The 21,980-nt window shown below is 36.6% G+C and overlaps 1 protein-coding gene across 1 annotated transcript in view; it reads right to left on the minus strand.

Annotated features, from left to right (window-relative positions):
- Nucleotides 1-3,586: 3,586 nt before the first annotated feature.
- Nucleotides 3,587-21,980, minus strand: part of PDS5B (PDS5 cohesin associated factor B) — a gene marked incomplete at both ends in the record, with an annotated part of 51,735 nt that continues 33,341 nt past the window's right edge. The window contains 8 exons of the mRNA XM_010176125.1: nucleotides 3,587-3,692; nucleotides 5,810-5,955; nucleotides 8,558-8,620; nucleotides 8,937-9,056; nucleotides 9,797-9,929; nucleotides 10,293-10,407; nucleotides 14,693-14,897; nucleotides 20,826-20,949. Of these exons, the coding sequence (XP_010174427.1) occupies nucleotides 3,587-3,692; nucleotides 5,810-5,955; nucleotides 8,558-8,620; nucleotides 8,937-9,056; nucleotides 9,797-9,929; nucleotides 10,293-10,407; nucleotides 14,693-14,897; nucleotides 20,826-20,949 (1,012 nt within the window). The remainder of the gene's footprint in view (nucleotides 3,693-5,809; nucleotides 5,956-8,557; nucleotides 8,621-8,936; nucleotides 9,057-9,796; nucleotides 9,930-10,292; nucleotides 10,408-14,692; nucleotides 14,898-20,825; nucleotides 20,950-21,980) is intronic.

The following is a 21,980-nucleotide window of genomic DNA, read 5'->3' on the forward strand; positions in this document are numbered from 1 at the left end:
AGAAGGCCATTGGCATCCTGGCCTGTATCAGAAATAAGTGTGGCCAGTAGGACCAGGGAAGTGATTGTGCCCCTGTACTCAGCCCTGGTGAGGCCGCACCTTGAGTGCTGTGTTCAGTTTTGGGCCCCTCACTACAAGAAGGACATTGAGGGTGCTGGAGTGTGTCCAGAGAAGAGCAATGAAGCTGGTGAAGGGTCTGGAGAACAATTCTTACAAAGAGCAGCTGAGGCAACTGGGGTTGTTTAGTCTGGAGGAAAGGAGGCTGAGGGGAGACCTTGTTGCTCTCTACAACTACCTGAAAGGAGGATGTAGGGAGGTGGGCATCAGCCTCTTCTCCCAAGTAACAAGCAATATAACAAGAAGAAATGACCTCAAGTTGTGCCAGGGGAGGTTTAGGTTGGATATTAGGAAAAATTTATTCACTGAAAGGGTTGTCAAGCATTGGAACAGGCTGCCCAGGGAAGTGGTGGAGTCACCATCCCTGGAGGTATCTAGAAGACATGTAGATGTGGTGTTTAGGGACATGGTTTAGTGGTAGACTTGGCAGTGCTAGGTTTACGATTCGACTTGATGATCTTAAGGATCTTCCAATCTAAACGATTATACGATTCTTCACCTCCCATGTTCTAGTTCTGTACAGTGCACAGTAAAGAGCTATAAACAGTGCAAAGATTTCAATAAGCAGCTATTAAGGCCAGAAGGATTGCCCCAACCAACTTCTACCCCTGGGGGAGGGGGGGGAAAAAAATTACCCACCTAGCATTTCATGGGACCATGACTATATCATTTTGGAACATGCAATGGTCCGTAAGTTCAAATATTTACAGTATTTCACAGTTTCATATCAGTGTTTATTTCAAACTAACACTATGGTATTTCAACACATACAAACACTCATTTATTAGTATTTACCACATTGCAATTTAATCTACATAGTGACTGCTATGCCACTTAAAACCAGATTGAATGTGGTTTTTTTCATTCACATCTCCCTTGTGACATAAGATAGAAGTCAGTTTACAAATTACGTCTCTACTTTAGCCATAAACCCTAGTCAAGAAAAGCAGAAAGAAAAGCTAGAAAGGATATCTGGGGAAAAAAGTAAAAGAAATTGAAGGACAAATACACTAGAAGAAAATAAGAAAAATGTTTGAACAATGATGACATCTCCTGTTAGTTCATGACTTCATTGACATGACTGTTGATCTTGATCAGTGACATCCTTGTTATTCCCCATTTTATTTGCTTTTGCCATGATTGTGCACATCTGTCATTCAGCTGCTTTTACCAGATAAGTAGTTGCAGCCAAGTTTCAAAGTAAAGTTTCTCCCTCAGTGTCCCACAACCTTAGAACCAATATCTTACTCTGCGATGTAATTTGGAAAAATATCCTGAATAGTGACATCATTAAAATATGGATCTTCTGGTCCCCAATTAAAATTCTGCTTCCCTGTTAATGCTTACTATAATCTTCTCCTCAGCTCCAAAAATATCAAAAATGAGTTCTGAATCAGTGACCTTAAGCAGCTTGCTTACATATTCAAAGTCAAATACAAATGACCTCAAAAGTACTCAAAATACTGAACTGTGTTTCTTTTATCACTTAGTTTTGTCAGTTACCAATTCAACTTAATGCTTCTAAACAGGAATTGCATGCCAGCAGCTATTTGGACTCAGACTTTTCAAGGTTTACAGCTGAAGTGACACATCAATACAGGAAGCATCAGAAGTGTTTTTTGGGGGGTTTTTTGGTTGTTTTTTTTTACAAGAGATTCAGAATTTTTCTGGTTTAATTGTAAGCTGGTTTACTTTTCCCACAAGATACCACAGCATAAGACATTTATTTGCACTTCAAGACTTGCAAAAATTCAGGACATTTTTACCAGTCAATAGCTTATGTCCCAAGCAACCTAGAAAAACACAACAGGCTGAAACAATGGGAGAATAGAGGAATTTCAGAGACAGTAAAAAAAAAATAAAGCAACAGTGAGATCAAATACAGGACATCCTTAATGCATTCTATAAAATCCAATTGTAACAAATCTGATCTTGTTTGTACTATTACTTTTTTGTGCATATATTAAATACTACAAAATTCACAGATTTACACAAAGAACTGAAATTTACTAGTTATATTTGAAATTATTATTTTAACTGCTCTTAGAATTACAGTGCAATTCTAATTTTCTTTGGTGGTTTATTTTTCTGTGTTCCGATACCAGTGCAACTACTGCTTGAGACAATATTTAGCCTCTTTACAATTTCATTAACATATCAAAGCACTACATCTGAGTGAGAGTCCAAATCAGTATTTATAGCCTCATTAGGAACCCTTAACATTACTCATCTACAGAAATACACTTTCAAAGGCCTACCACTGTCCAGCCTTGGTTAGTGGCCATTCACTAAAATGTCTCTCTGAGATAGACACACATGGAATTTCTCCTGAATGATCCTGGCACTGTAAAAGAGCATAGCAATGACACCATTCTGCTACTCCTAGGGGTTCAATGTTCTCCCAGAACAGGTTGTTTATCTAACAGCATAGGCAATTTGCTTGTTAATCATTAATTCAAGACTCCTATGGGATTGTATTGGTCTGTAAGTATCAGTTAGCTAGTTGAATCTGCCCTACAAGCCTGTTGAAGACTGTATTACACATAGCTTTAATATCATCCTGCAACTTCTACTTGCGATACCTGACATTCCGAACCAAGCATTTTTCTGCCTTCACTGCAGCACAAGTTGCATGCAAGAAAACAGAATCCATATTGTTATTCAGATAACTCTTCCTTGAACTTCTAAATCCAATGTCAAATCATGATGCCCTTTTGGTATTCTAGATAACCAGAGAACAAACAGTTGCTCTGCTTTACAGCTGTTGAAAGGAAAACACATCTGGCTGGAAAAGGAGAATATGCCTTAGCATGAGTGATGGGACAGTACAAAAAAAGGTGAGAATTATCATGCATCAACACTGTAATGAGGTATTATCACTTTGCTAGCTATAAGCAAGAAATCATACATGATACAGACTTTTACAGCCTCAGAAGGCAATCTGAAATTTCAGACAGGTTAAGCTGCTCTCCCAAAACTCCAGTATAGCTGATCATTCCCAAACTAATCCAATTAATTCTTCCAAAGCTGTATTTCAAGTAGACACCAAGAACACATACAAAAAAAATCTCTACTGTATATTGCAGAACTGAAGTCCAAGGAAGCTATGAACTTAAAACAATGTCCCAAACACTTCATCAACAAATCCTGAGAACGAGACGAATTGTGGAATAATTCTCATCAACCTAGGTCTAGCAGAATCTACCCCTGTCAATGTTACCAATATCCTGCAGATCATAACTGGTGATCTTGAAAGATGACAGGAGCTGTTAGTATAATGCAAAGGTAATGTAACGTACGCCCAAAAGAAAAACTGAACCTTTGATGCAAAGGTTATGTAATGTACATACAAATGACAAACTGAACCCTTTTTCATTGCATTTTCATATCAGGTACCACCACATTAATTCTTATTTTAAAGTCCTACTGACTTAAAATGACACATCTGCAATGCAACCAAACAGCTCACCCTTACAAGATCAGAGTCGTCCCTTTTGTCCGTTTTCTTCCCTGGTAAGGTCGGAGCCAGTGTGAATTCTTCATTTTCACTGTGGTCCATTTCAGTACTGTCAAGTCTAGAATGAATAAACATTTATTGTCTTAATTATTATAATACTGTGGGCAATCGTTAAAAAATATATTAAGAATATCAATCTTCATAAGAAATCTATTCCTAAACCATGAACAACCCTGCAGAAAGAACCTTTCACTCTGGCTACTACAGCTACCACATATCACAAGCCAGAACATCTAAATCTCAGGACAAAAGTAACAATCATAAGCCAAGTTGTATTTTCTTTTTTCACTAGGAAAGATAAGCAGCTTTTTGAAACAGAAGATCCTTACTGAGTTACAAGAGATCTGTGTGTTTATATACACTTCCATACACCAAAGATCCCCACAGACCAGTTAAAGCATGTGTACTTTCTTTCCTATAGTGCAATGAAACAGCAGATTTAAACTTCAGAGACCAGTTCATCCCTCAGCTTTCTGTTAGGGCAGCAATTTAATTTTTATTTCAGTTTCTACATATGTAAATGTGGACAATAATACCACCTGCATATGTAAAACACTGAGACCCACATAATATACAAAAGCCAATACACAAAAGTAATTTCATTTCATCTACGCTAGGGTAGGCAGAAGCAACACTTTTAAATAAGAGTGCACATTTTTCAGTGAAAAGCAACATGCTATGCACTGAAATGAAAAATGGTATTCAAATACACAAACTCTTAACTCCTTGGCCTGGGCACTGCATAGACAAGAGAAAGACGTTCTCACTCCTACAAGTATAAAATATTTAATAACTGTGACATAATCACAAGCTCAGTTTTTATCCATCATCTTAACAGATGCAAGCTTGCCTGTATATATTACAGTCAGATTGAACTGGAAATGCCATCATATTGAATTATTACCATCACTTCTAAAGGACTATTCTTCTTCTTTGATAATTCCACTCAAAACACTAATCAGTTTAACTTAGGTAAATCGGGGAGATCATTAAGATGACAGAACAGGTCAGTTAAATTAACTGGATATAGAACAGTATTTGTCTCATTCATTTCACTGGATATAGAGAAGAATCTGGATTACAACCTGTCTTTAATCAGTAATTTATTTCTGTGTGCGAACCTGAATGACTTGTAAGAAATAAACTTTTCTGTGGACTTTCCATGCAGCTGAGAAGTATTTCTTTTAAAACATTTCACTACTTTTAAAATTAATATTATGTATTAAATAGTCACAGAAGTACCAAATGAGATGTCTTATTTCCAAACCTAACTTTTGCTCACAGTCTTGAATTAATATGAGAAAAGATGAACAGTGAGGGCTATGCAATCTCTAAATGTCTCTGGAGGTATTTAAGAGTCATGTAGACATAGTGCTTAGGGACATGGTGTGGTTGAGGACTTGTCAGTATTAGGTTAATGATCTGACGATCTTAAATGATCTTTTCCAATCTAGGCAATTCTGTGATTCTGTGACTTTCAGTTGAAAAATTAACATAAGATACAGTAACTGATGAATAAACTAAAAAATTTACACCAAATAAGCTATAATTTTTAAAGATAGCTAACTAGAAGAAGACTTCTCTAGCATTACAGTACATTCCCCTCTCCATCACAGAAGGAATCTAAAATCCAAAAATGTTTATCTGCAAAGTCCAGTGAAATGGAGGACAAATTTATAGAGGAGGAAGTCATGCAAGATCATCACAATGGCCTACCCAACCTCGCTGTCTGACATGTTGTTTACATTACAGCAGGCCACAAGCTTCCTAGGAACTGCAGATGTATGTATGTATACATATACACATATATATACACATGGGGGGAGTGTATACATACATTTATATATATACAAATAAAATAAATTTATATATAAAATATATATAAACATATACATATACATACACACAAGTAAATGAAACATGAGGCTCTCCTCTCCTACACCCAACTCTGGATGTGAATTTATTCTTTCATTTTGTTTTGGGCTTTTTTAAGTAAACTTATTTCTGGGGTTAGAAAGCCAAATTCATGGTTTCAGTTATATCAATGTAGTACTATAACTTTACTTCAAAATAAGATAATTGATTACCATTTCTCACTTAGAAAGTACTACAGAAATATTCAAAGTTTCCGTTACAAATACTTGAAATACCAAAGCTCCTTTGTTGTCTACCAACCTCCCTTTGATCCTTCCTGGAGAGCTTGGATTGGAACTGCTGCTGGCATTGCTTACAGTTTCCATTCGTGAAGATTTGGATTGAGACTGCTTGCCTGCTGACGAAAGAGGCTTATTAACTGCTCCAAGAACATTGGCTGCTTTGGGCTGAAACCAAAAATATATTTCCTTTATTTTAAGCTACAGGTTTAGATATTGTTAAAATGTACTATGCTTAAAATATTCATAGATTTCACTTTCTGCAATCAGTATCTTAATTTTAACACAAAGCTATAAACATTTTAACATGAAAATTACAACAGACACCAGAAGGAAGCTGACAAAGCTGCCACCAAAAACGGTATTCTTCTCTGTACCCGTATATTCTGTTCTCATTGGTAGTACTGGGTGACCACCTGACCTTGCAGTAAGCCACTTCAGCACTTTTTGTGCAGTTTGCTTTCTGCTGATCCAGCTGCCTGAACCAGCCCACCATTTGGATCAGATAAGCATCTGTACTGGCAAAACAGAAAGAGCAATAGGGCAGCCCTTTCAGCAAAGAAGCCATTAAGCTGGCTTAGCTGGAATGGCAAATCACACTAGTTTCAACTGCGAATGAATGAACGAGAGCCTCAAAAATCTAACATTGTAGGAAAGATTCTGATGCTTCATGCACAGATTCAAAAACATTAGGCTTTTAATAGGTGCCAAAATTTCTAGACACCGGTGAACTTATGAAAAGGTCATTAATTTATGTGGATTATCTTTCAGACATGCCAAATAACTCCAGCTCCAGCTCATACTAACTTTTGAGGGAGATGAAAGAGTTAAGTTACTTCTAAAAAGATTACACCTTTATGCCAAAGACTCATGTACAAAAATGTTTAATCACAGACCATTCCCCACATTTCTCATTATCTAGGATGATTCATCTTCTATTTCAATATTAAGATTCTAGCTATGTCTAAAGTTAGTGACAGCTAAGGAAAAGTTCAGCACACACATCATAGCAGCTTTCAGTGTTCCTTTTGCAGAGATATGCACCATGGATGTGCTGGTTATACTTTTACAGCCAGAGGGAATTTTACACTTAAACCAAAGATTCACTCTGCACAGAGCAGAAGAAAAACAGCATATCCTTTCCAAAAATAAACCTTGGAGCACAAAATCCAGTTTAAGAATTTACACCTATTAGCTTAGAACTTAACGTTAATCAATAAGCAGATACAGAAAAAGCTCAAAAGCACAGAGATGTTCAAATTCACACTGGATTGTACTTCTGACTAAGGAGGGACTAGCAGGGCCTCCATGAAAAGCTCCTCCCTTACCACACAACCTACACTCAAAGCCTTGCTGCTCTCAGATACTGTTCCCTGTTTATATCCACCTCAGCAACATCCACTCAAACTAGTCTTCTATTTCCTAAAATAAGACTCCCTAGACCATCTCTCATTCCACATTGCTCTCGTGATGGTGAAGCAACTGAAAATTTTTGGTGGTCAAATACACCTCTGCTCCTTGTCAGAAAATTTCAGACCATCAAAAAAGCAGCTACAGTACCTGGAGCTAGAACCTTAAAATAATATAAAAGCTAACTTAGGATTCAAACTAATTTTGAATTAGGATATATGACAGATATGGAGCTACTGGCGAGAGTTCAGCAAAGGGCCACTGACATGAAGAAGGGACTGGAGCGCTTCTCATACAAGGAAAGTCTGAGAGAGCAGTAGCCTTGGACCAGATGACCTCCAGAGATCCCTTCCAACCTCAAACATTCTATGATTCTGTGGTTTTTCATGATAGCATAAACCATGTTTCTTGTTTAATATTGTTACAGTACACTTAATGTATTAAGTTAGGGACAAACCAGCAAGAATGTTTTATGTAAAAAACAGGATAAGAGAAGTTAATATTGCCTACTGATCAGAAATTGGAAGACAGCTTCTTTTCAAAAACTTCTGCATCTTCAGTAAGAAGTGAATCTCTAATCCATGGAGTTCAAATACTCAAATGTGCAATACAGTGATTATATATTCCAATCAATAAATGTTGGCTTTCAACTTCTCATCGAAAAAATGCTCCTGTATGGCTGTATTTTTCCCTAATTTGCACTCCTCCTCTATTGGTAAGTTTCTAGCTCACAGTTAATGCCTCATTAGCAAAGTTAAGGCTAATGAAGATACAGCACTTTTATTTTTTTTGCAAGGTAGCAAATGAATGTTCTCCTGTAATCTAGAACGGGACACATTAATCCAGGTGAAAACCACATTTTGTCTTTTCCTTTACTAGATATTATTCTAAAGAGTATTTGGGTTTAGTTTTAGTGAAGAAAGAACATGAGCATTCAATACAATGCATATTTAGAGAGAACAAATGAATATAACCATAGAATAGTCAGTTATCTACTGTAAAACGGTATTCAGCTTTGCAAAAGATTTAACTTAGGTGATTTTTAACATAATTTATATTAGAGTTTTCCACAGATGTCACTATTATGGCTTGTTTGTTTGGGGTTTTGGGGAGTTTTTTTTGACGCTCTCTTTTTAAATAGACAACAAGCTTTGCCTACTATTACCACAACCCAGCACAGACCTCTAACTTCCTCCCTCTCTCCCTCTGCCTCTCTCTCACCCTTTGGCTTATATGTCCTTTGGACAGAAACAACACATTTTCTTAAACTTGAAGTGTTTCACTGATTACATTTTAGTTTTCTTTAAAAAACGAAACACAACACTAAAGAGAACCCCCAAAACCTCCACTCCATACATACCTTTCCAGGAGTGAAAAACGACTTCATTTCCGGAGGAAGATAATTTTTGGTGTTACTAAAATTCTGTAAAGAAAGTGTGGGGTGGAGGGAATCAGAGCAATAATCAATGAACAAGATATATAGATTTTGGAGGTAATACTGAAAGATTTTCTCTAGGTCATTTATGCTTTCGAAATTTTAAACCTGAACAATAGGAGGAATCTGTGTGTGTACATATATATAAATATTTATGAAAACATATACATACACACATTTTCTATTACTTTATAATAGAGAGAAGTCTGAAGTTACAAGAACTATTAAAAAACCCCCCTGTATTACAACTAACAAAGATTTAAACACACATTTAAAAAAAAAAAAATTAAGCACCAAAATATACCTTGTCAGGTTGAGTAAAATATCTGGCTGGAAGTACAGGGTCTTTAGGGGATTCCAAACTGTATGTTGTACTCTTTGACATGATGATATTCATTGCTACATCACAGACTGTGTATAGCTTCTGCAAATAATAAAATTTTAAAAACCAAACAAATGACATTTTGTAAGTTCATCACAAATCTTGACAAAAGACATCTTTTGAGAACAGAACTACAAGAACTCACAGTATTAAAAAAATCATCTTAAACATTTAATATTAGCCTGCATCTTAAACAGTGAATTGCAGGGTACTAAAACATAGGAGCAAAAGACAAAAGCACTGTAGGCCCAGGAGTCACAGAGAGCTAGCTTTCAGGATTTTTCTACACTTAAGAACAGCGCATGGCATCATTTTAAAGGCAAAGCTTAAAAAAAAAAAACTCTGTGAGAAAAGCAGAAAAGTGACAAATCTGTATATTATGTGATGCAAAACTCTCAAAAACAAGATGAGGCTTCAATACATTCACTACACAATACACAGTGGAGACATCTAATGTATGTATTCTTCTTCCTATACTAAGCTTACTCTTTCACTTTAGTGGATCATTTAAACAGTAAAAGTTATAGTTTACATATATTTAAAGTTAGTGTTTAATAATATTGCTGACACAGGAACAGAAGGACTGCAAACTATTACAACTCCCTTGCAAATCTGCAAGATCTACTGAAGCGTAGGAAAATAACCATCATCTAAACTACAGTACACAAAGTATCATCTCCCACATGCAATTCTTTCCAAAGACATTTTAAAGTTGGTGTGTAAACAAGAAGTAACTCATTTCCAGAAGCAAATGCAATTTCCAATGAAAAAGTATCACCTACTTCATTCATTTTTGGATCATCTGGTCCTTGAGCATCCTTAGTCTGTTTGATATTTTCTACCATTTTTCTGATAAACGCATGACTGTTGTTTTCATTTTTAGCCATCAGTATTTCCAGTATGAACCACAGACACCTGAAAGAGAAATGCAACAGTCATCATGAATAAAAAATGCAAAAGAAATTCTTTAAAAAAGCACATTTGAGAATGTGGTTTACTCTAGGTTTTACTAATATTATGAATTTGAACCAGCCTAACTCTGTGAAACTAATTCTTTAGAAAAAATAAATGAAAGTAGGATGAGCAGAAGATGAAAGTTCCTCTAAGATATCACAGAGCACTAAAAAAAGCGTATATAATATTTCTCACAATATTTTACAGAAATAACTGCCATTGCTATGTGCACTGGACAGTGTATCAGGTTACTGCAACAAATTAAAATTTCACTTAGATAGATTGTTTTAACTCTAAAAATAACACTATTAAAAGTAGTCTTACTCTTTGATGTCCTTGAGTTGCTCAATGTCCTGGACTTTGACATAATCTGGGTCATGAGCTAGAAGATGGATAGTATAAGGAACAACATACTCTGGTAGAAGAGACAAGAGTTTCTCTGAAAAGCAGAAGAAAGATGCATCAGAAGACTACATATTAAGAAATATGCTTTTCTACCACAGAGGAAAGAGCAAAATTTAAGATCAGCACACATTAAGATAAAGTATAGGAACATATGGGTCTATCATTTCTTTACGATATTGCAAGTCATGGCTGATAGGCAGATGTTTCGTTCATGCAAAAATTAAGATTTTAAGAATCTCACTCAGGGCTGCATATTTTCTAGCTACCTTGAGAATACAGCTACAGTCACCCCCTACTCCCAATCCTTTCCTTGGTTCAAAGCCTGTATTCTGAAAGACTCTGAAAAACAGAAGCAAGGATAGATCACAAAATCCATGTTAACTGCAAGATGAGAGACCAGCACATCTGCAGGATAAGCTACTATTCTTTCTTTGGACATTGCAGTGTACAGCCTTCCTGTCAGCAGAACAGAAAGAAATGCTTTTTGCAGGGGCTTTGCAGTCAAATTGCCACAACGTTCGCCAAACACACAGCCTATCCTCTCTGTTTGAAGAACAGACAGGAGGTAACATGAAAGCTGTAACAGCAGTAGTGGACTGAGTTTGAAAGGCTCAAGAACAGAGCAGCACAACTGAACTATCACATCCAAAGCATTCAAAACTTTTTCTAGCATCCTCTGAGACATGTAAGCAGTCTGAAGCAAGGACTGCAGGAGAAAGTCTTTCCTACATCATGACGGTCAGATGGCCTATTTCCCTGGGGGATTCAAAAAATAGGGATTGTTACCAAAGACCCTCTCAAGAGTTATGATCACAAAACACAAATTCCATAAGGTAACCAAGAAACTCCTGAGCTAATCAACACTATGCAGAGTGAAATTCAGCACCTCAAAGACTGATAACAAAAATCAGACTGAAAAAGGTCATATCCCACAGGGCAAGGACAACAAAAAGACAAGCTGTACATCAAAAGTCAAAAAGCACCTTGCAGAAAACATCCACACTGCTTTGTTCAATATAATGACTGAGAGGAACTGGAGGATGCACAGCACACCTCAGTTATTAAACCTGTACCCTGTGAAACAGGCAGGACAAGAGGCAAGGAAAACATGCTCGTATTTTATGAATATTACTATGGTACAAGTATTTGATCTCAAGGGCATGTGGCAAATGCAAAGTCATAGTATTAATATGCCTATGGATAAACATTTGAATGTACATGTGAAGGGATGAGGGAAATTCCTGGCTCTGCTTCTGGGGGAAAAAAAGAAATTAAAAAAAAAAATCAAATCACATTGTTGAGCTAGGGAGTGGTCATGAAAGACATGACCCAAGTCTGGAAAATCTTCTTTCAATAAGCTTTTAACTGTCCCATATTGGGTTATGAATAAGAAGTCCAAACATCTGTAAATCGTTATATATAATAATATCTGAAAACTATTTTAAAATACATTAGAACATTGACATTTGTATCTCTAATGATGTATTCACATGAGATATGCTTGAAAATAACGTGCACATCAAATAAAATACATCATTATTGTGGATTTCACAAGACCAACTAAATAATTGCCATGCACAAGTCAAGTCTTAATCTATCCTGTTCTTAAAGGTCTGCGTAAGTAGGGATAATGCATAGCCTACATAAAATAGTTTGATTCATTCATAATAGCAAGGAAAGCATTCAAAAGACAAGCCCACAGAATATAGTGCTGCCAAGTTCCAAGCATACACTTTTAGACAGCCCTTGCAGTTGATGCAGTTAATTATCATGAGTAGTATCTCTACTACATATACTGTAAGCCATCATAAGGTTTGAAAGAAACAATAAAATCACCCAATTTCTTTCTATTTCAAGTTATATTTAAGTACTTGAAATCCAGTGTACTTTGCAAAGCAGTTTTTAACGTGTTTCAATTGACTTTTCACTATTAACTTTACAAACATCCTTCACTTCTTCAAGCACTGTCCTGCATATTATCCACCAGCTGTTTGCTCAACTAAATAAAAAAAATAAAGATGTGGCAGGGAAGAAAAAGAACATAATTATTATTTCAGGACACTAGCAAAATTGTCTTGCCTTAGACATGTCCCAGGCAAACCAATCTGCTATTATTGGCATTAATTAGCAGCTTCAATAGAGTGCTTATCAAGAACTCTTGAACGCAGTGTTTCATTAATTTCCCATCTTGTACAATTTCTAACAAAACTATACTAATAATTCCATTTGGGTCTGGAAAACAAAGTGAACCTGATCCAGACAAAACAGGAGAAGGATAAATACTGACACATATTATATTTAACCCATCATGGCAAAAAGACACATTCTGTCCTCATCTCTAATGAGGACGGACACAACTGAAAGGTGGGGAGGCTTTATAGACATGAACTACCAGCACTTGAAACTAAAATGCACCAAACCCCCTCATAATAGGCCTTTATGAGCACTTAGGAAAGAAACTCATTAAAAAAAAAAAAAAAAAATCTTTACTGTTGTAATTTTTCCACTTCCTGACTTGCAATTAAAAGCCCAGCCTTAGAAAGCAAAGATTCCTATGCAAGACACAAGCCTCTACCCAGGTGAAACTAGTTACAGACACACAATCAAAGTCAGTCTCTTCTTGAGTGGCTTCCACCTTGAATAGCATTTAGAGAATTTAAGAGGCTTGAAAGTAATTCCTGCCAGGCTATAAAAGGTCAGTCTGGAGAAAAGAGGTATTGTACTGTCTGGTACCAGTCCTTAGGGAGTTTTCCTTAGGCAACATACACAGAAGTTTACCATCTTTTCAACAAATGATGAAATCCCAAAATATCAGAAAGATATCCTCCTCATCTGTAGCTAGTTTTCAAGAAAAAATATATCAGAAAAATCACACATTTATAGATTCAGAAAGATAGCTGCATTAATCAAAGATGCAGATGCTCAGCTCTATTTTTTTGTGGAAGCTTTTCAAAGGAGGTACCATTGTCATGAGGACTCTGAGTTACTGCATCCTCCCAAAATCCTGCAATCCATATGTAATCCAGATTCCTGATTGATTACAATACGTATCAGATCAATGTCATCACTCAAGGTGTATCTTTCAGCAAGAAAAGAAAGTCAAGCACACTTCGAGGTCCTACTGGATGAAAAGAATCACACACACCTAGGCTCCTCTTCATTTCTTCCACTGATTTTTTAATATTAATTTTGCAGCATTATCTTAATACAGTGAGGAAATCAGCAATTACTTTTAATCATATGAGGATTTTTATACTTTCCTCCTAACTAAAAAGATTTTTCAGCTTTCAAGAGGAATAGTCTTAGGATGACTTAAAGGAATTTGCTCAATGGATTTTTCTTTTTTACATGTTATCGAGGAGGGAGAAAAGCACTGCTTTTTATTTTTTAAGTGTAATAAACAATACACAAAATTATTCTCTGGAGACTTATTCTCTTATCTAAGGAAACCATGCACACAAAGACTGACATGGCTAATATAAAGTCTGTGATTCATAAATGCAGAGGAAATCAGTTATCTGACAGCATCTGTGAGATCAGATTCACAAAAAAGGTCTAGTCTATCCTAAAATGAGATGAAAAAATCCCCTTCATTTTACACAGGCCTCTGTAATCTTTCACAGAAAAAAAACTTTCAAAAACTCTTATTCAAGATGCCCATAGTTCTTCATACAGTCTAGTCTTTCCTATGACCATATACCAGTGTTGTCATACTGTATGTGTGTAGCTTTGAGTAAGTCAAAAGGAAAAAGTACTGATTTTATAAAAGAAAAATAGTTAACATTAGTCCATAATAACTTGCAAAGCACTCCCACAAACAGACTGCTGCCACTGGGAAGAAAGAATTACAGAAACTCATCCTGAAGTGCCTACAAATACAGCCCTTTGCCAGCAGAAGACAAGATGAGAAGCTACTCAATATAACAGTGCAAAGACAGTCAGTTTAGTACAGCATTTATACCATTAAGGTTGCATATTATTAATTACTGAAGTAAAATCAATCATTGTCGGTTCACTTACAACATAATTAACCATGAAGTTCAAACAGTACACATAACTGCCTTGGAAAACTACTTCACTTCCAATATACTTAGACATAAGCATTTGTACAGCTTTTAACAAAACAAAGATCTCAGAAATGCCTATTAAAAAAATAAAAATAAAATCTGGACTTTATTTTCAGTTTTCATTAGATACCTCAAAGTGAAAGTTACAGCCATTCTATGTATAAAACAGAAAACCATCAATATTTTCACAGTCTACTCACATTTACACTTAACTATAGCACTTGTACCAAAAAGCGACTTCTATTCTCTTACCACTAACTGCTGCATGTTGCTTCAGATATTCCCTTCTGACATTTATGTTCTTCACAAGACACTGCCTAGCATGAGCTCTTCTCTCTTTCACTGGATCTTTTGCACAAAGTGCACAAATAGCCATATATTCTAGTGGCAGCCGTAGTCTAGAAAGGCCTTTGTGAAGTTTCTGAGCAAATATTTGTCTCACTTGGTAACATTCATCCTATTAAAAAAAAAAAGCAAAAACAAAAAAGGTAACAGTAAGCTTTTCTAAAAGTAATACCGACTGTGAAATAAAACATGGAAGTCCAGGTAAATATGCCAAAATCAATTTCAGACATTGCAGCCACAGAAACACAGCAATTGTAAGAATGTTTTTTTGATGTCAATACATAGCAATTTAATTGATCAGTTGCAGCTTCCCTTAAGATCAGGAGAAGAATTATGGTTCAGAAACTATACAGGAAGATAACACACTCAGGACCCAAGGCCTATATTAGCGTAGTATTGAGGCATGGAGTTAACTAAATTGTTTACAATAGGACCACTTACTTTGTGGAGCCAAACTTAGAGATCTGCACTGAAACAGTGTTTAGCCACCAGTAACCACCGTGTTGATTTTACCACTGTGATTTCACAAATTTTCATCAGGTCGTTAATATTAGAAACCGAAAAAAAATCATCAGAATGACCAGATAAGATAAAGGTCAGACACTGAAGAAAGTGCCAAGCATTTCCATTATACTGTGAAAACCTATGAACTATGACTGACCACAGAAGAGAATAATCCTTCTCTAATAGCTGCCTAAGAGCACAAAGTAAAATAATACAAAGGTGGCAAAAGTACTTCTACAATTTATTAAGCAACATATTTCCAGAAAAGATATGAACTGTAAAATATTCTGTATGAAAATAACCTACATGCTTTAAGACACCATTCAATATACCACAAACCATTTAGTAACATAGGCCAAGGAAGGTGAACAGAAGTAGGTGTGGAAAACAGTTACAAGAAGCAGCACAGAGAAGTGTAAGGCAAACAAGGCCACCAAAACAGCTTGGCATATTTAACCTGCCAAAAAAACGTCAAGAGGAAAGATCTGTTATCTCTGAATACAAAGAAAAAACATAAACAGGAATAAACAGCTATTTTAGTCAAATGACAGATTTTAAATCAGAAAGAATTTGAGAGGGTTTCCCACTATGGGACAACAGGAAGTACAGAGACTAAACCTAGCCACTGGTTACACCAACTCTGCTAAATTCACAAGTGGCATCGAAAGAGATCATGCACGAGATAAAACAAGCCTCTCTCTCCCCCCACCCAAGAACTAAATCCAAAAGAAATCAATCAAGCCCCATTTTCCCTTCTGTTCTTCAAGCCATAGTCTTCCTCTATGGACTGAAACCCTGAAATACCTGTGTAGCCAGTGCTGAAGCAACCCAAGACCACAAACTCAAACTCTGAGACTTACTCAAGATCTACTACATCTTTATAGCAAACCCACCCCCCAGCAGAAGGCTAAGATACAGTTTTCTTTTCCTGCTCAGTAACATCATCTGAGGCTAAATCCTTGAAAAGCTTAAGAGAGACCTATGCCTACTTGGTATATTGACAAGGAAGCACGTCCTCCTTGACTCAGAGGACAAAGGAAGGCATAGTTCATTGTTACTGATGGTGCTGTGTGGCACAAGTTAGAGGATTTTTATTTCTTTATATTTTAATATCGAGAATAACCTTAAATTCAGCTAAGTTATACTCGTTCACTGACAAGAAAGGGAACCAAACTCAACCAAGTTCTACATTTTTTAAAGCATACAAATAAAACCCATACATTAGCCCAATTTTACATATCTACTTCTCTGAATTTAATGCCAGTTCATCAGAAGTTCACCATTTAAAAGTACTTTTAAAAAAATATACATTTGCAAAGCAGCATGTACCCCTCAGACACAACTCTGATTCTTGAAAATGGACAAAGATTTGCTTAAACAATTAAAACACTCTCAGAGTTGACAAAGGAAAATTAAAAAGCTTTGGAATTTAACAAACAAAATTTACACAACCTAAAAGATTTATTTTAAATACAATTAAAATTTCATTTTCAACAGTAAAGCTTATTAGATCTTAAATCTGGTCTTAAAGCCTGTTAAACACTTAAGTACCTAGCACTATGCTCAACTATTTGCTACTCTATTTCAACATGAAGCTCTGCTGACATCAAATTTTGTTCTGCAGATCAAAGAACTTAACTGCTGGTGCGCTTACAGGTCGGGCTGAATACATGCGTAACTTAAAGTGACCAAAACTACACGCATTTAATCATCACAAAGTCTCTGTTCACCATTGCAACCTTAATAGAGCAATTAGCAACAACATTTAATTACATATTCTGTGTTCTAATCATTCCACATTACAAAATGGCAGTCTCAGAGAAAAAATAGCCAGCACAGAACCACAACAGAACCCACGCAACCATTGCAGATGTTAAAAAAATCAGCTTTTCCTTTTGTTTAATCTGCTTCCTTATCCGCCCACTTGAAAAAAAAACACAAACCCAAAACTGCTGTACATTAAATTATGTAATACTACAGTTGGCTTTGACATCACTTGAACGTCCTAATTTGTGGCCAGACTTGATAGTGTTAAGAATGAATAAACTTATGGAGTAATCAAGAAATGGATTCCAATGCTAAGCATTCCAAGCATAAACATATATGTATGTATATGTACACATGTAATTATCTCAAAAACAAATATACAGGTGATTTGCATAAGAGAGTAATACAATACCACTCATAAGTGCAAAAGTCACTGAAACCATTACAGGACCTGAACTCAATAGCCTGGCCAAGAGAAAGGAAAGTGCAGAAGACCTCAAGAAGATCTGGAGAAGTTATAAATAAGTATTCAAAATCCATTAGGAGCTGCAAAGAAAAGTAAAGACAGAATTCCTATCCCAACAGAGCTTGCAATCTAAATCCTGGGGAATAAGAAAGTCACAAAAGGCAAAGAAGTATCAATAAATGAGAAGAAAAAGTGACAAAAGTAATACTCTCGTGGAACAGATTCTTCTGGAAGCTACGTTAACATGTATGGATATTCACAGTGAGGGGATTACAGACAGCCAACATGGCTTCACAAAGGACAAACCATACCTCACTGATCTAGCAGCCTTTTACAATGGAATGACTGCATAGGTGGATAAGGGAAGAGCAACTGATGTCATCTACTTCCAAGTTCTGTAAGGCTTTTGACAGTCTGACACAACATTCTTGTGTCTAAATTGGCGAGATATGGGTTTCATAGATGGACTATTTGATGGATGAGAAATTGGCTGGATGGCTGTGTCCAAAGAACTGCGGTCAAAAGCTCAATGTCCAAATGGAGATCAGTTACAAGTGGTGCCCCTCAGGGGTCAATACTGGGACTGTTACTGTTCAGGATATTTATTAATGACACAGATAGCAGGATTGAGTATACCCCTCGGCAGGTCTGTGGTGCAGCCGCTACACTAGAGGGACAGCATACCATTCAGAGGGACCTTGACAGGCTTGAAGAGTGGGCCCATGTGAACCTCAAAGTCCAACAAGGCCAAGTGCAAGACCCTGCACCTGGGATAGGGCAGTCTCCAGTATCAATACAGAATGGGGGCCGAAGAGATTGAAAGCAGCCCTGCAGAGAAGGACTTGGGGGTACTGGTGGATGAAAAGCTGGACATGAGCTGGCTACACGCACTCACAGCCCAGAAAGCCAATTACATCCTGGGTTGCATCAAAAGAAGCGTGGCCAGCAGGTCGAGGGAGGCGATACTGCCCTTCTACTCTGCTCTCATGAAACCCCCACCTGGAGTACTGAGTTCAGCTCTGGGGTCCCCATTACAAGACAGACATGGACCAGGAGCAGGTCCAGAGAAGGGCCACAAAAAGTGGTCAGAGGGATGGAATACCCCTCTTATGAAGACAGGCTGAGAGAGTTGGGGTTGTTCAGCCTGGAGAAGAGAAGGTTCTGGGGAGACCTTATTGCAGCCTTTCAGTATATAAAGGGGGCCTATAAGAAAGATGGAGAAAGACATTTTACCAGGGCCTGTAGTGACAGGACAAGGGGCAATGGTTTTAAACTGAAAGAAGGTAGGTTTAGACTGGACATAGGAAGAAGCTTTTTTTACAAAAGCAGTAGAACACTGGCAGAGGTTGCCCAGAGAAGTTGTGGATGCCACATCATTGGAAGTGTTCCAGGTCAGGTTGGATGGGGTTTTGAGCAACCTGATCTAGTAGATGTCCCTGCCCTTCAGCCAGGGGGTTGGAATGAGATGACCTTTAGAGTTCCCTTTCAACCCAAACTATTCTATGATTCTATAGTAAGATGTGATACTAACTTGTCTATAAATGTTGATGACCCTGTTATTTTCTTCTCATTTAAATCTCATCTCTCAAAATTCCCTTTCAAAAATTAACGAGAGGTAAGCTTGAGACCCTAAGATAACAAAAAAAAAGGTGACAATGCATCTGTTATCAATACTGACAAACGGTTAAGACTGATACAGCTAGAAAAGAAGAAACAAAAAAAGTAAGTGAGAGACAGTGATGAAATGGAGGGCAAGGAGCTTGCACCTAACATACTGAGAAGAGAGACAAAACAATGAAGGCAAATTCTGATAGAGAAGAACTGCAAGGTTAACATTTGCAATAAAGAAAAATTTGCAACAGGAGGGAAATGACTGAAGAAATTAACAGATGTTCATCACAGAGATCAGAAGAAAACAGAACATGCAAATACTATATTGGCAAGGCTAGTCCAGCATGACATTATCCAGCTAGAGTACCCTTTCCGTAACAGACACAGATCTTATTTGTCACTACAGTAAGTGGCTATTTTCCTCTCTACTAATTCTGTGCCAAATTATAAATATCTTTAAAACTCAGTTTGACATAAGACTAACATTACTATTAATTTTTGGAATAGGAAGTCTGAAAAGTATCAGTCCTCACTTTGGGTGTAAAGACCTTCACATTGTTACCACTGAACTTCTGCTGCATTTTTGCTGGATTTCATCTCCTTAAGCAATTTTAAGTTTTGTTCCATTTATCTTGTTTTTCATAGCATTTGGGTACTGTGTAAGGGTTCCTTTCCACAGGAACACAGAATCTTAAAATCCACACAAACATCGTTAAAACAATATACAAGCCTAATACAGACTGTCTTACTTTGGTATAGGAATGATTTTTCTAGCCTAACTCTCCCCAACTCCAAGCAACTTAAGAACTTAAAAAGATACTCTATATGAAAATAAACAGTTTCTACACAGGAGCTATACTTTGTATATTAAATGCCAATTTCAAATCTTCTGACACTTAAAATGGGTTGCAGCTTTTAAAGCTTTAGCCAGTCACTGGAATTAAGGTCTAGAATGGAATATCATTACTACTAAAGATATCTTCTGGAAAGGATTCCTTCCAGAGAATTTCTTGATTTCTGTAAACTCAGGAAAATATCAGCAGTTACACAAGTAACACCAACATGAGTCCCCCCCATGATCACCTTTCTCTTGGGGTGGTAATCAATTTATGTAGAATTTAAGTCTACAAGACAGGAACATAGAGGATTTCTGTATCTCTACTTAGAATTTGAAAGTTATTTTCTTTCTGCTACTTTGGGCTCACAGGCAGAAATTAAAATGAAAATTCCAACATACCAAGAATCTCACTCTTTCTCTTCTAATATTTAGAGGATGCCAACTATCTTTGCAGACCTCTATGTTCCAAATATATGCCACCCAAGCACCAAGAAACCAAGGTCACTGTTATCACCACAGTCCAACGTACTTTATACCATCTCATTTCCACTTCTAATAATATCATAATGCAGCTTGGTTATTACTTTAAATCAATTCTGAATTCCTTGATTTATTAATATTCTAACACTTCACCACTTTAAGTCAGCATTCCCTCACTGGGCAGCCTAGTACTATGGATCTAATTCTCACCCAAAATCGGTTTTCAGGGTCATGCAGTGGAAAAATAAATTTATGCCAAGGTTGAACATCTTTCATAAAATCAGATTAGCAGAAGTATACACAACATACAGAGCAAACAACATACATACTCATACATTTGCTGATAACCCCCAAGTCCCACCTAATTTCCTTACATTTATGGCTAGCGCACACAGCTGGTACTGTTCTAAGGTGATGATTTCATGGTAACAAGGTTCTTGTGCCAACTTCACAATAGCATTCCCTGCAGCCAGCCTCAACCGAGACATATCAGGTTTACTGAAAAATAAGCACATGGATTATTAAAGTTAATTAATAAAAAATCATGTAATTATTTGACTTAGTTAAATCCCAAATAAGTTTGCATTACCTTAAAACAGGTACTTTAAAAAGAACGAAAAGTTTCCATGGACTTCGCCACCCCCAAGCCTCTCCCCCCCCCCAAATCAACAGCAGAAGTAACTTAAAACCAAAAGTAGTTTCCATGGCACCACATTTTACAGCCTATTACCACATACTTATTACCTTGCCTCAGCTTAGCAATGAAAATATTCCTTGAAACTTCCTAAAAGTTCCACATGGGTGTGAAACAGTTTTGCTGTGCACGGGATCAGCACAATCCAAATTGCCCCTCAGAGACCTCGTTAGACTGTCAGATACTTTTGTTCAGCATGCTGCTTTTCCTTCAGCAAGGGGTTCCTGCCAAAGAAGTAGCCCATTTCTACTTCCTAAAGTTGCCAAACTTTTTCTAGCAACAATAGTTCAAAATCTGTGTTGCAAGTCAACATGAATTAAGATTAATTACATATTATGAAGGTGACTAAGTGAATTGTAATTTTAAGACAACAGCAAAAAGGATTAATCAATGAAAAAATTTTCAACATGCTGAAAGTATTATTACTTGGCTTGCAGACTCAAATTGCACTCCCACCTAGCAAAACACTCCAATCATTTGCTAATTTTCATATCAAAAGGTGAATGGGTTTTTCTGTAACCTACAACCATATTTACAAAGGTTATCAGAATATCAAAAGAGTCTTCACATAAACTTTGCAAACTGTTATCCACTTAACGTGTGCATTAATAAACTTAGCTGGGCTTTCACCATTCTCAGAAGATTTATTTCAGGAAAGTATATTACTTCTGCCTTTCTTCAAATCAAACACAAAAGAATTAAGAAGTTTCATGCATTTCTCACTTAAAACACTAACAAATTCTGTTCAGAAGTAGTAAGTACAGCTTTTTCCTTTGATAACTTGAAGCAGGAATCAAGTTGTATTCTTATTTAGAAATAATTATTCATTTCAGCA

This window comes from Antrostomus carolinensis, unplaced genomic scaffold, assembly GCF_000700745.2.
Source record: "Antrostomus carolinensis isolate BGI_N321 unplaced genomic scaffold, ASM70074v2 scaffold1029, whole genome shotgun sequence".
NCBI classification, from domain to species: Eukaryota; Metazoa; Chordata; class Aves; order Caprimulgiformes; family Caprimulgidae; genus Antrostomus; species Antrostomus carolinensis.